The 16,296-nt window shown below is 43.9% G+C and overlaps 1 protein-coding gene across 1 annotated transcript in view; it reads right to left on the reverse strand.

The window, feature by feature from the left end:
* The window catches only part of cdh13 (cadherin 13, H-cadherin (heart)), a 245,941-nt gene that overhangs the window by 196,795 nt on the left and 32,850 nt on the right, over nt 1-16,296 (reverse strand). Inside the window, exon 3 of the mRNA XM_079500767.1 lies at nt 11,411-11,563. Coding sequence (XP_079356893.1) covers nt 11,411-11,563 — 153 coding nt within the window. The remainder of the gene's footprint in view (nt 1-11,410; nt 11,564-16,296) is intronic.

Below are 16,296 nucleotides of genomic sequence, written 5' to 3' on the forward strand. Positions count from 1 at the left end.
ACTGATAATCAATAGGGAGCGTTTCTGATGTGTCGCTGTTGGTTTATGACGTTGTCAATATGCTACAGTATATCAATGTTCAGCTGCAAACACGGCCAAGCAGTCAAGGTCATTCAGCAGCTCCTCGTCCTCTTTGATGTTCCTCTACTCCCCGCATTCTCCACCGATTCTTACAATTTAATAGTGTGCTATTATAACTCTGTCAGTCACAATGAAAGTATTACAGTTACACAACATGAATAATGTAAATCACAAACTGCTGCATAACAGAGAGAGGTCAGGCAAAGGAACAGCATGAAGCAATATATTACATGAACCAATATATTACATGAACCAATATATTACATGAACCAATATATTACATGAACCAATATATTACATGAAACAATATATTACATGATATTGTACATGTACATTGTATAAGCAATGCAAACAAACCTCTAACCAAGTCAATATTTACTGTGGAACAGCAAACAGACACAGCGACCAGCTGGATTTAATGTCATATGTTATTTTATGATTACACTCAATTAGGATGAAAAATAATGTATTATGCATCTAAGATGCATTATGCACTGTGTGTGTGTGTGTGTGTGTGTGTGTGTGTGTGTGTGTGTGTGTGTGTGTGTGTGTGTGTGTGTGTGTGTGTGTGTGTGTGTGTGTGTGTGTGCGTGCGTGCGTGCGTATATGTCCGTCTGTATGTGCATGGCATAAACAGCTGCAACTTAATTACACTAATTTAACACAAACAGGAAGGAGTGCACCACTCTCACACACACACACACACACACACACACACACACACACACACACACACACACACACACACACACACACACACACACACACACACACACACGCCTCTCAAAGACAATAAGGGAGCATAAGGCAGTAGTGATTTAAGTAATATTACACGAGAGGGGCTGGTTTAACGTCATTAATGACCACCTGTGGTGCTGCAGGAACGAGCCCGCAGGGCGAGTTCCCAAAGCAACGCAGAAGTGTGCATTGAAACGTACCTTAGTGTAATATTGCAATTATACAACAGTTACCCTTAAAACTAAGAAAATCACTGAAAAAAACATATTTTTTTAATGACAGATGTAGTCACTATGACCACAAATGTCCCAATAAACTATAGCTAGCCTAGCCACCGAGAGCAGCTGAATTCTTTGTTTTGAGTGGTGCTCGTTTGAAACACGGCTAGAAGGCTGTTTCAACCAATCAGATTGCTTCCTCGAAACGACCTGTTGGTATAATCAGTAATAAATGGTAAATGGTAAATGGTGCATTTATATAGTGCCTTTATCCAAGGCGCTTTACAGAGATTGTGCATCAATTCACCCATTCACACACACATTCATACACCGATGGCGGCAGAAACCATGCAAGGCACCAAACAGCACATCAGGAGCAATTAGGGGTTCAGTGTCTTGCTCAATCAAATCAGTCCAAGAACTTCCCCAGCTAGTTGACCATTCCAATAGCTTCCCCAGCTAGTTGACCATTCCAAGAACTTCCCCAGCTAGTTGACCATTCCAAGAACTTCCCCAGCTAGTGGACCATTCCAAGAACTTCCCCAGTTAGTTGACCATTCCAAGAACTTCCCCAGCTAGTTGACCATTCCAAGAACTTCCCCAGCTAGTTGACCATTCCAAGAACTTCCCCAGTTAGTTGACCATTCCAAGAACTTCCCCAGCTAGTTGACCATTCCAAGTACTTCCCCAGCTAGTTGACCATTCCAAGAACTTCCCCAGTTAGTTGACCATTCCAAGAACTTCCCCAGCTAGTTGACCATTCCAAGAACTTCCCCAGCTAGTTATTACCAACGAGGATGAATCCGACTACCGCAGAGCAGTAGAGGAGCTGGTGAGATGGTGTGAGAGTTACAACTTGATTCTAAACATCTCTAAAACCAAAGAAATGTTCATAGACTTTAGGAAGAAAATCTCGAGTCCCCTCCCCCCCTCTTCATCAATGGGGAAGAGGTAGAAAGAGTCTCCTCCTTCCGGTTCCTAGGGACCACCATCCATGAATCCTTATCATGGGATCTCAACACCAGTCTCATAATAAGCAAATCACACCAGCGTCTCTATTTTCTGCGGCAGCTTAAGAAGTTTAAAGTCAGCCAAACAGCCATGACTCACTTCTATAGGGCCACTATTGAAAGTGTTCTTACCTTCTCCATGCTTGTCTGGTTTGGTCACACAACCTCTCAAGACAAATCGAAGCTGGAAAGAGTAGTACGTCGCGCATCAAAAACCATTGGATGTAGCCTCCCTACACTTTCCTCACTCTATTCCACCAGAATAATTAGGAAGGCAAAACAAATCATTGCAGACAACTCTCACCCTGCACATTACCTCTTCAATCTCCTCCCATCAGGCAGGAGATATAGAAGCATCAAGAGCTCAACATCTCGCTTCAGAGATAGCACTTACCTCGTAGCCATTAGACATCTGAACTAGATGTATGTATATGTAGCAATATGCATAGTGCACTTTAAAAACAATGTAATTCCCTATGCTGCTGGTTTTTGTATTGTATTGTCCTTTTTGTTTTTGTATCTATGGTTGTCTGTATATGTTGAGTATGAACCAAGACAAATTCCTATCAACTTGTTGACATGGCAAATAAATTCTTGAATCTTGAATCTTGAATCTAGTTGACCATTCCAAGAACTTCCCCAGTTAGTTGACCATTCCAAGAACTTCCCCAGCTGGTTGACCATTCCAAGAACTTCCCCAGTTAGTTGACCATTCCAAGAACTTCCCCAGCTAGTTATTACCAACGAGGATGAATCCGACTACCGCAGAGCAGTAGAGGAGCTGGTGAGATGGTGTGAGAGTTACAACTTGATTCTAAACATCTCTAAAACCAAAGAGATGTTCATAGACTTTAGGAAGAAAATCTCGAGTCCCCTCCCCCCCCTCTTCATCAATGGGGAAGAGGTAGAAAGAGTCTCCTCCTTCCGGTTCCTAGGGACCACCATCCATGAATCCTTATCATGGGATCTCAACACCAGTCTCATAATAAGCAAATCACACCAGCGTCTCTATTTTCTGCGGCAGCTTAAGAAGTTTAAAGTCAGCCAAACAGCCATGACTCACTTCTATAGGGCCACTATTGAAAGTGTTCTTACCTTCTCCATGCTTGTCTGGTTTGGTCACACAACCTCTCAAGACAAATCAAAGCTGGAAAGAGTAGTACGTCGCGCATCAAAAACCATTGGATGTAGCCTCCCTACACTTTCCTCACTCTATTCCACCAGAATAATTAGGAAGGCAAAACAAATCATTGCAGACAACTCTCACCCTGCACATTACCTCTTCAATCTCCTCCCATCAGGCAGGAGATATAGAAGCATCAAGAGCTCAACATCTCGCTTCAGAGATAGCACTTACCTCGTAGCCATTAGACATCTGAACTAGATGTATGTATATGTAGCAATATGCATAGTGCACTTTAAAAACAATGTAATTCCCTATGCTGCTGGTTTTTGTATTGTATTGTCCTTTTTGTTTTTGTATCTATGGTTGTCTGTATATGTTGAGTATGAACCAAGACAAATTCCTATCAACTTGTTGACATGGCAAATAAATTCTTGAATCTTGAATCTTGAATCTAGTTGACCATTCCAAGAACTTCCCCAGTTAGTTGACCATTCCAAGAACTTCCCCAGCTGGTTGACCATTCCAAGAACTTCCCCAGTTAGTTGACCATTCCAAGAACTTCCCCAGCTGGTTGACCATTCCAAGAACTTACCCAGCTAGTGGACCATTCCAAGAACTTCCCCAGCTAGTGGACCATTCCAAGAACTTCCCCAGCTAGTGGACCATTCCAAGAACTTCCCCAGCTAGTTGACCATTCCAAGAACTTCCCCAGCTGGTTGACCATTCCAAGAACTTCCCCAGTTAGTTGACCATTCCAAGAACTCCCCCAGCTAGTTGACCATTCCAAGAACTTCCCCAGCTGGTTGACCATTCCAAGAACTTCCCCAGCTAGTGGACCATTCCAAGAACTTCCCCAGCTAGTTGACCATTCCAAGAACTTCCCCAGCTAGTGGACCATTCCAAGAACTTCCCCAGCTAGTGGACCATTCCAAGAACTTCCCCAGCTAGTGGACCATTCCAAGAACTTCCCCAGCTAGTTGACCATTCCAAGAACTTCCCCAGCTGGTTGACCATTCCAAGAACTTCCCCAGCTAGTTGACCATTCCAAGAACTTCCCCAGCTGGTTGACCATTCCAAGAACTTCCCCAGCTAGTTGACCATTCCAAGAACTTCCCCAGCTAGTTGACCATTCCAAGAACTTCCCCAGCTGGTTGACCATTCCAAGAAAGCTCCGTAGCTCTGCTACATTTGTGGGCTCTTTCATCTCCCAACACAGCCGCCATCTTCCTTGGATCAGGGCGGATGCCCGCGGCGGACACGATGTGCCCCACGCACGACAGCTCAGCCTTGGAGAGCTCACACTGATCCACATTCAACCTTGTGATGCCTGCTTTCTGTACACGCTGTAGCACAGCATGCAGTCGATGCTCCTTTTGGTCCCGCCCCCACACCAACAGGTCGTCAATGTGGCAGACCACACCCACTAGTCCTTCAATGACCTCAGCCATCATGCACTGAACATGTCCGGGTGCTGAGGCAATGCCAAATGGCAGACGGTTGAAATGAAACCGCCCCAAAGGTTGTAATGAATGTGGTGTATACTTGCCAGAAGCCCCTGTTGGCATCTAGTTTACTGAAGAGCGTCGCTCCAGCCAGTGTTCCAAGGCTCTGCTCTACTGACGGAAATATTTACTTTTCACAGCACATATATTTCTTTAGCACACAAGCTTACTGTCCTTTTTAGGCCCGACCACCATGCCGGCGCACCAGTCGGTTGGCCCCACCACACGGCTGATGACGCCCAGGCTCTCCATGCGTTGTAGCCTGATCTGGTCCACCAGTGGAAGTGGAATTTTCCGTGGGGTTTTCAAGGAGAATGGCACAGCATTGTGTGCTAGCTTAACGGCATACGGTCGTTGCACCGTCCGCACCCAAGCCGGTGCATAACTTTGGGTACATTCCTGTCAGGGTCCCCGTGTCTATGCCATCGACACCGATGATCAAGCCCAGGGATAGAATAGCTGGCAGCCCGAGCTAAGGCGTTCGGCATGTTTGGCATTCCGTGTCATTAGCAGGACATTCCTGTTTAGGATGATAATTCCCTCCGCATTTATAGCACTGTGAGCTTTTGGGATTTTTCTTTTGAAAGCTGTGTGGCTTGAAGTCATTGTTTCTGGAATGTGACTTTCCTCTTTGCTGTCTGCCTTTAATTAAACACCCTGTCCACAGAGCTCACATCCATCATCAGAAGCACTAGCTTCACTCCTTAGTGTGCTTTGCTGCTTTTTAATCTCTTCTGTCTGCCTTGCCATATTAATGGCTTTTTCCAGATCAAGAGTGCTCTCCATTTGCATGCGTTCAGACAGACGTGTAATCCTGTCTCTTATTAGTTCGTCATGCAAAAGCTCCATACTTGCAGTGTTCTGCTAGTGCATATACGGCAGTGACAAAAGCATCCACAGCCTCATTAGGCTCTTGTTTGCGCATATTAAAGCGCGCACGTTCATACACAACGTTCTTCTTCTCTGAAATCCGTCTCTTCCTTTGTTTGTATACGTGCTGGTCTGCGTCAGATAGCTTCAAGCCGAGTAGGACATCATCAGCTTCGTCTCCCATACAATATATCAGCGCGTTGACTTGATTGTCGTCGGAGCTTGCTGATAAATTGCTTGCCTGACGAAACCTCTCGAACCGTCGGATCCATCTCGTCCACTCGTGCGGTTTGGAGAAATCAAAGGGCTCCGGTGCAGTGTTGATTTCGTCGACTAAATCTAAGACGGAAAATGTTCGCCGACTCCCTTTTTCCACTGACGAAAACTAAATGGAAACTAAATAAAAACTAAGCTATATGACTAAAACTATGACCAAATATACTGACAATTTTGTCAACAAATAAAAACTAGACTAAAATGTTAGGAAGGGACTATAGTGGAATCAGTCCGTAAATCAGTCATTACCTTTATTTTATATTTTCTTTATAGAGGGACAGACAGTAGGCTGACAGGAAATGGGGGAGAGAGATGGGGGAGTGACATGCAGTAAAGGCCGTCGGGATCGGGAGTCGAACCCGCGGCACACTGCCAGACTCGGGCTACCGACCAAGGTGCCTGGACCGCTGAGCCACGGCCCAGGCCCCAAAATACATTTTAGTCGACTAAATCAACAGTAGATTTAGTCAACTAAAATCTATTTATATATCTATCTATCTATCTATCGATATTTAGTCGACAAAAGCTAGACACTAACACATTACATGTGACTAAAATGTCACCTGGAATGCCATTCAAGAGATGACTAAAACTAACATCAACATTTGTTGTCAAAAACAACACTGTTCCGGTGGCTGCATGCTAAACGTAGCGCCGGGAGGATTCACATTAGCTCTGTTAGCAGCAGCCCCGCCGCCGCCGCCGCCTCCTCCCTCGTCGTCCGGCATGGCGCTAGTTCACCGAGCGCTTTTTTTCCCTTTCTTACCCTGTCACGGTAGAGCTCTTCAGTGCTGATCCAATCTCACTGCAGTCACTTCTGACACCATGTCGTGTTTTTTTATAATAAGGCAATGTCCACACAGATACCGTTCTGTAGGCTTTATTCACTCACGGGAACATATACACTTCCCAATGCAATCAGAACTGCAGCCTCACTCCCAATCTTCCGCCGTAGTCTGAAAACCCAACTTTTCAGACTCCATCATGGCCCATAGCACTTACCCTACGCCCTTAGATAGCACTTTACGTAGACTTAGATAGCATTTTATACAGACTTATAGCATGTTATGTAGACAGCACTAGAATTGCATTTTATGTAGTCATAGCACATTATAGTACATTAGTATAGTATAGTATAGTATAGTATAGTATAGTATAGTATAGTATAGTATAGTATAGTATAGTATAGTTTCATAGATACTCCACTGTTACGCTCTTAGCTTACCCATGATTCATGATAACCACTTTTTATGTATGTGATGTATGCCATGCTTTTGTTATTGCTTAAAGGGGCATTCCACTCATTTTCAACATTTGACTATGTCTTAATATACCTTAGAGCTGTTGTGTGGAAATAATAAAAAAGTCCCCCCATTCTGTGTTTCCTAGAACTAGAGGTCTGAAAAAAATCATTAACATGGTGAATCACATCTTGATGATGTCATCAAGATGTGTTTCACCATGTTAATGATTTTTTCCATAATTACAGTTCTAGGAAACACAGAATGGGGGGACTTTTTTATTATTTCCACACAACAGCTCTAAGGTATATTAATAACATAGTAAAATGTTGAAAATGGGTGGTTTTCCCCTTTAATGTAAGTCGCTCTGGATTAAGAGCGTCTGACAAATGCCTACATTGTAAATTGTTATACATACATAGGCAGTCACGTCACATCCTACTGCTCCTATATGCTATCTGGTTGTCATAGTAACGCATAGAATCACACGGCATATAGAATAGATATGACCACAGTTTGCAATGCTTTTCTTTGAGGGGCGCAACCCCTCCTATGCTCAGCTTTACCAGGTCTGTGTGAACACAAACATTGGCTTGTGATTGGCTGATCAAAGTACATATTAAAGATAAAAGTAAGGGCAGATAATTGAAGACGGAAAAGTGAGAACGCAAATGGTGATTGGCCGGAATGAGATGATGTATGATGATAAGAGCGCCGCTCAGTTCACACGGGTGTGATTTCTTAAATTGTACAATACATTTCTAATCATTGTCATGGGCAGCTAATCAAATAGGTAGGAAGAAAACAAAGAAAATTGTTACATTGTTATGAATTGACATAGTGTAGTCTTGTCTTTGTCTTAATCTTTGACATTGGCTTCTGCTTAGATGGAATATAGATTTTACGTTTGACTTAACTTGGAACTATTATCTTTGGCATCTGAAATGGGCATATTGTTTGAAACAATGCCTGGCTTCTGGCTGAGTTCCTTTGGTCTTTGGAACTGAGAGCTCAGTCAATGTGATGTTTTGTGACAGCAGATCTGAAAAGCACCTCTCTCTCTCTCTCTCTCTCTCTCTCTCTCTCTCTCTCTCTCTCTCTCTCTCTCTCTCTCTCTCTCTCTCTCTCTCTCTCTCTCTCTCTCTCTCTCTCTCTCTCTCTCTCTCTCTCTCTCTCTCTCTCTCTCTCTCTCTCTCTCTTTAAATAATTGTAGTGGAGTAAAAGTACAAATTTTGGCTCTGAGATGTAGTGGAGTAGAAGTAAAAGTACTGGAAATTGGAAGTACTCAAGTAAGGTACAAATACCTCAAAATTGTACCTAGGTACAGTTCTTAAGTAAAAGTACTTAGTTACTGGCCCAGGCGGTGGCGTAACCGTCTGTTGTTCCGAGGACTCCATTCCCGGCCGCTGCCCGATAGCTGATCTCCAGAGTGGAGTAGGCTAGAGGCAGTGCGCCCTCCGTGCGAGCAATCACAGAGTAGGAACAGCATTAGTGGCAAGAGTTGCTACATGTTTAAACCGCATGAGTGAAACCCCGTTTATTGCTGTAACCATGCAGTCATTCTATATTCTGAGCTCTGGGCCATGGAAGCTTGCTTTTTGTACATATTTGTTAGATTAAATTAGAGTAGGCAATAGTAGTACTATTGTCTCTTTATTTTTGTTTGTCAGGTTAGTGTCTATAAAACTCACGGTTAGTTTTAGTATGCTTTTGTTTATTTCCCTGAGGTGCTCTGTGTGTCATTCATGTTTGTCAAAGCCAATGCAGTTCATATTGAATTCATGTAAATATATTGTATTCCACTATTTGTATGCCACCACAAGAGTAATAAAACAACTTTGGCATTTTACCACCTTGCCTTATTTACAATAACCCTCCTAGACTCGGTGAGTCGTTACAGAACCACTGCCATAGAGCATGTCTTAAGTTACCCTTTGCAAGATTTGTTTTTAACCTGTACGGCGACCTTGAGTGCCCTGAAAGGCACCTTATAAATAAAATGTATTATTATTACCTGTGAACAATCCAGCCAGTAGCAACAGTGCAGTAGGGGGGTGGGGGGTGGGGGGGGGAGAAGGAGGCCTATATTTCTACTTTTCAAACTGGTCATAATGAATAAATCACATTCGGTGTCAGTTAGAACCCAGTCAAATGTGCTGGGCTCATGTATTGAAACCAAGTCCTCATGAAATATTAAACAGTGCAGTTGCAGGTGCTCACTTGTCATTTTAACTTTTTTTTCTAACAATATGTGACCAGATTTGACTGAGAGACTGCCATCGCGCAAATTACCGCTTTTCACCAGAGGAGAATAACGTTTTTAATAGCACAGGCAGACTCTTCACATACTAGAGCATGTCTGAAATAAGTGTCAGAGCTGAAATCAACATGTAAATATGAAATAAATGCCCAAACATGTAGCTAGGTGTAATGTTAGAGACCACAGCAGTGAACCTTTCAAGCCGGTTTTCTCAACTCGCATTTTTCTGCAAGACATTACTATATAAGCCATATCTCCAAAACTGGTGGGTCAAACTGAACAACCTATATGTCAATTTGAAGCTATGATTCCCTGCTTTCATATGACGTGAAAAAACGAAAATTCAAAAAAATCCAATGGCAGTCCCTCAGTCAAATTTAGTCACATATTGCTTATGGTAATAACATCAACACATCAATTTAACTTGAACAACCAATGTCAATTTGAAGCTATGATTCCCTGCTTTCATATGACATGGGGAAAAAAATCCAATGGCAGTCCCTCAGTCAAATCTGACTGAGGGACTGAAATATATGTTTGACTGAAATATATATAGGCTAACTTCAACTGAGATATCCTACAACAGTACTGTGGTCCAGCCAATTTATTGCACGTTGAAATATCTGTATCTAGGCCTACAGTTAGACATCAGCAACATTATGAAAATTGCAAAAAATATAATCGTCCAGGTGAAAATCACCCGTGTTTAGTGTACAGGGTAAAAAAAGATATATACATTTCCAATCTGGATACCGTAGGCCAAAACTATGATTTGGGCTGCCAGTCTGAACACAGCCTTATACAGACAATGAACAGACAAGCAATCAATTACAAAAGGTGGAGCTGACGTACATTACAGCTGCATCTTTGAATGAATCTACAACCGTTGCTTCCTCATTCCATCATTATTCATCATCCTCTCTCCCTTAACCCATTTTGGGCGGGAACCCCTTTTGGTGTTTTAAGCATTATGTTATAGCTATTGCAAAATAGCAGATCTACAAGCTCTTAGCGCGGCACTCGGTGCCGCACTAAGAGCTAAATGGGTTAATGTCAGGCCTAAATGGGTTAAATGTCAAACCGTCCCCTCCTCGCTAAACACATTATCCCCAGGTGACATCCCATTTTCGGTATTTCATTATACTGTATATATAAGTTATTTCCTTTCCTCCTCTCCTCTACTCTCATTGTCAGATTGTTGTCAGTAATTATTGGTCAAAATGAATATATATGTTTCAGTTGTTCTTTTCCAACACCATCACATTCAATGTTCATCTTCTTGCTTGTGTTGTGCATCCGTTGTATGTTTGACTGAACTGACTGAAAGAGAATCTGTGGTAAAAAAAATAAAAAATAAAATAAACGTCTTCCGCAGGCTTGTCTGCAGTTGAAACAAGTAGAACCATCGACACACAAACCATAACCATCTCATATTCTAGACAAAATGATGACCGTGGAGCGTGTACGTACAGTAAGTAACCTGGCGGCTCTCAGAAGAACAGGAAGCTCCGGTCAAGCCTGGCCCTATACACTCTGCATCATCAGGCATGAACAACCAATCCCTGAGCCCTATACACTCTGCATCATCAGGCATGAACAACCAATCCCTGAGCCCTATACTGAGCCCTGTGTCGGTTACAGAGGGGCCCAGCTATGGAACACCTATACAGTAATCTCATCAAATTCTACTTCATTAAATAATTTCAAACATAAGTTTAGGACCCACTTAATTGACCAGATCACTTAATTATATTTCTTTGTATCATCTCTTTTCTCTAATCATGTGCTGTAGAATAGAAACCAAGTATTCTAATCATGTTTTTTGTTTTGTTTTGTTGTTTTGTTGTTTTCTGGATATTCTATATTTCTTGTACAATGTTACATTGTGTTTACAGAGGTATAAGCCCCTTGGGCTTTTTTGCCTCAGCCTAGCACTTTACCCTTCTTATATTTATATGTTCACTGTATTTTTTTTATACTGTGCTGAATAAATAAATACAAAATACCTTTTGGGCACCCCTGCTATACACTATGCCATACAGCACATCATATATAGGGACCGTATGTGGTGAGAATGAGCTGACTGACCTGGTAGGAGTCGATGGCCTCTCGGTCCAGTGAGCGTGTGACCGACACGTCTCCCGAATCCATGTCGATGGTGAACACACCTCTGGGATCCCGGTCGGCTCCGGGTCCTGTCAGATGGAACATATGGTTCACCCTCTTCTCCGCTGAGATCACCTGTGGAACCCACACACGCACGCACGCACGCACGCACACACACACACAGACACACACACGCACACACACACACACACACACACACACACACACACACACACACACACACACACACACACACACACACGCTTGTATAAGTTGTCTGCGGTTTTATTTGACACTCATACCATGACCCGGAGAGTTAAGATATATATTATACTCACATGGGACTGTCGTGGTCAGCAGCAGACAGCGGCACCGCAGCAACAGGGTCAGGCAGGTGAGACAAACACACACACATACACAACATGTTAGATTCATATATACAGTACAGCAGCAAACAGCAGTAAGGAATAAATACCACATGTTAGTTTCATGTTAGAGTCACACACAGGAGCAACAGTACGTGCTTGGCATGTGGTGGACACAATAGACCACCGAGTGTTTGTTCTCAAGCAACGGTTCAGGATCCCTTTGTACCTCATACTGAGCATTTTAAAGCAGACATGGGCAACAGGCGGCCCGGGGGCCACATGCGGCCCTCACCTTCACTTAATGCGGTCCGCGGGTTAATATCCGAACATTGATATACTATTGATTTCAGCTGATTGCTGTTAAAATGTATTTTTTTATGTCCAATGTATGTGTACAGTATATAGTTCATGAAGTTAACATAACTATAACCAAATGCATTTGAAATTAAATACAAATTTTACTTCAAATATAGCAAAAGTAGCTGATCTACAAGCTCAAAACGCGTCACAGTGCGACACATTTTGAGCATCGTCAAAGTTGCCCACCCCTGATTTAAAGTATGAGGTATAAAGTACAGCAGCCTTGTGTTCACACAACAGAAAGATTGGGTATTGTGTAAGACTGACTTTATTCATCTTTCAGGACCTTTCACTGCTTCGTCTCAGCCATTACTCTATGGCTCTGGTCTCATGGCCACCGCGGTGGATATTTTGACATTCCGTTTCTCTCCAAAGTTGAATGTTGCCACTACTGTTGGAGCAGCCACAAACTAAACAGGTTCATCCTGATGTTCTGGGCATCTTTGTAAAGTTAGTGTTAGTAAAAAGCAGGTAAAAGAGTAACGTTTGAGCAGACTAACATCAGTCACTTTACCATTCAATGTAGTAGAAGAGCCGACTAGTGTTTACACCGCAGATATGTGGTCTCTGCCTACAGGAAATATGTTGCCTGCGACCATGAGACCCGTTTCTGAATCGGTCTAGGTATAGGCAGAGCCATAGTAAGACAGAGTTACGACAACTCTGTTCACTTCATGGGGCTTCAGTCCAATGGAGGCTCTCCTACATAGACTTCTATTGGTCACTTCATGGGGCTTCAGTCCAATGGAGGCTCTCCTACATAGACTTCTATTGGTCACTTCATGGGGCTTCAGTCCAATGGCGGCTCTCCTACATAGACTTCTATTGAATGGAGACAGCCGGAAGTATTGAATGGGAACAACCGGAAGGTTACGGAATGCATTGGAGTCTGTGGGCTCGGCCGAATTATCGACTAAACTACCTCTTTGCCTCGGCTGCTTCTCTTCATCATTTTTGGGCAGCGGGTCGCCTAAGGGTTAGAGGAGCGCCCTTGTTGCCGAAAGGTTGCCGGTACGATTCCCCGGACGGGCAGGAAAAATCTGGGTCGGGAAGTGATTGCTCATCACTCACCCAACACCGCTGAAGTGCCCTTGAGCAAGGCACTGAACCCCTGACTGCTCCAGTGGAGCTGCTTAGTAATAAGACTGGTCAGCTCCCAGGTTTGAATGTGTGTGTGTGTATCTGTCTGTGTGTTTCTATGTGTGTTTCGTGGCAGCGGTGGCCGAACGGATAGCGGCGCGGTCTTGATACCGGAAGGTTCCTAGTTCGAATCAGCCGTCCGACACGTTAAAATTACCACCGCTGAAGTGCCCTTGAACAAGGTATTAAACCACTACGATGAAATGTGTTCTATGAGCAGGGCCTGGCTGGAAACAAGTTCTTGAGCTTAGCCCAGATACCCTGGGTAAATATAGATTTCATTTCATTTAATTTCATGTGCAGGGCGTTGCTGAAAATGAGCACTTGTGCTCAGCTACTACCCTGCAGGGTAAATAAAGGGGGGGGGGGGGAAATCTGCAGCACAGATTCCACTGGATCAGAATTAAGATACATCACTATAAAAACAAGCATCCTACTCTCTGTGTGCACAATTGTTTGATTCTTTAAATTCCATGTATAATTCATGTGTAGCCTCAGCCTGAACACAGTATCCTGCTTGATGCTCTGTTTTAATATCTCAGTTATATCACGAGAGTGCACAGCGTGTATTCTACTGGAGTTGTTACCAAATAGCCTAGAATGTAGTAAGAAAACTGAGTAAGAAAACTGCTAGTGACGCCCGCCAGGATTAATTATTCTATTTATATTTATATTTTAAAGGTTTTTCCCCTTTCAACCCTTATTTTGAAGAGCCAAATATCCGTAACCAGATGTTACAATGACGTAATGCTGTGTGTGGTGTCTTGACCGGTTGTTGTTCTCTCGCTCGGTGCAGAAAAAAACAGACCGCGAGTATTACAGCGCCTGCTGTCGGCCGTTGAAAAACCTTGTTGTCACCAGAAACAACATTCATTGTGCCGATTTGGAGATGCAGGCCATTGAAAGCAGCACATAGAGTGAAAGTGGATGCGCGCTCAGTCACACTTTACACTGGGATGCTAACGAGAGACGGCTATCGATGCGATCCGATCAAAACATGGATTAGAGAATAAAAAGCCTAGAAAACGTAGCCTACGCTTCTGGCGGGCTGCCAGACACAAGTTTATCTGCACTTTCTACGCTTCTGGCGGGCTCCGTCTTAACAGTTTAGCTGCATAGCGCGTTTTACACTTCCGGCACAATCAGTGCCGGAAGTCCTTCAAAATAGGAGCTCTGGGGGGCTGGAACCATCGCATTATGATGATGAAACCGGAAATCGACCCGTGCTCTGAACTGCAAGGGCTTCTGGGAAAATGAGTTCAATGCAAGTGAACGGTAGTTCTAACTGCACTCCAGCAGCCCTCGCTGACTGTTGTTGTTCCGGGTCGCGACGGTCGCATATTTTTCTCTTCGACAACAACAAGCCATGGAACTATTTTCAGGCGGATTTTCATGAATCAAAGGCGCAAATATTTCGGCGTTATGCTCCAAAGGTAACAATCCTGGCAGCCTCGGTAGAATGGATATATTAATTCAAAGCCCTGAAAGTGTTTAGACAATTACCTTCCAGCACATTACATTTACCTGTAGAATCTACAGTTAGCTCCAGTGTTGCTTCTCGCATATGCACGCACGCACGCACGCACGCACGCACGCACGCACGCACGCACGCACGCACGCACGCACGCACGCACGCACGCACGCACGCACGCACGCACGCACGCACGCACGCACGCACACAGAGTACACGTCAATCACCCCCATCCTTCCCCTCTCCTGGCCCTCATCAGCGTCTCTCATGTCTCCAGCGTGCAGCAGCAGCACAGGATGCAAGGAGGCCACCTTTAATAAGACACTTTCTCTCTGTGAGGGACACAGGCTGGAAAAGAACACCTTTCTACTCCCCACTTCACCTTTAATAAGACACTTCTCTCTGTGAGGGACACAGGCTGGAAAAGAACACCTTTCTACTCCCCACTTCAAAGTGCATGTGAGACGGAGCTCTGCACCCTTCAAGCCATTCTGTATCGCCACTCGTCCCTCTCCTCCACGTGATCATCACATCCTTGCTTGTTACTCTCTGACAAGAACAAACCCTGTTACTGAACTAACTATCTGTTAGTTCTTCACGCACACATTCATACACTGATGGCGGCGGAAACCATGCAAGGCACCAACCAGCACATCAGGAGCAACTAGAAAAAGTGCCCTTCTGGGCACAGGTCTCCACCAGGAGGATAGGACTGTGTGAGATGTTTGGCAAAATGTTTAGTAGTAATATAAACATGTTTGCCTTGTATGGCAATTGGATGATTTGAGGCATTTTGTTCCAATCAACCTGTTTTGCAAAAATCAACCTGTTGGTGGTGCTATAACAGGCCAATGTGAAAAGGGTGGGATATATTCCTCAGCCTAGTAAGAAAATGTGTGAAAGATTTCACGTAAATTGCATGCTGTGTTCATGATTTGAGGCTTGTGTTCAAAACGGGGCAATCTTGCAAACTGTGAAAGGCAATTATAGCCAATTAGGGTGGAATATGAAATATCGGAAAGATCCGACTTGAGCACATGCCCATAGAGATACTGTGTAACGATTTGTGAGATTTTTGGACAGAATCTGGAGGAGTAATATCCAAAAATGTGTTTTACAAAAGTCGGCCTCCTGGTGGCGCTATAAAAGGCAGATGCGGAAAATGCAGGTCAAAGGTTTGTCCTTGGCCTCTAGGGAGTGTGCATGCAACGTTTCACGCAGATCGGTGCAGTTTTAGGTAACAAATGTGAAAAGCTGCCTCATGGTGGCGCTATAACAGGCCGTTCTGGAAAATGCGTGTGTGGGAGTGTGTGTGCAAAGTTTGGCATCGACCGGGTTAACGGTGCCGGAGATTAGCTGGTAACGGACGGACGGAAGGACACACGGACGGACACACACACGGACGGACACACACACACACACACGGACGGAGTGCAAAACATACTCTCTCACCATGCCTTCGGCCTGGTGGAGACAATTAGGGGTTCAGTGTCTTGCTCAAGGACACTTCGACACTAACTCTGGGGGAG

Source organism: Electrona antarctica (assembly GCF_951216825.1).
Source record: "Electrona antarctica genome assembly, chromosome: 5".
NCBI lineage: Eukaryota > Metazoa > Chordata > Actinopteri > Myctophiformes > Myctophidae > Electrona > Electrona antarctica.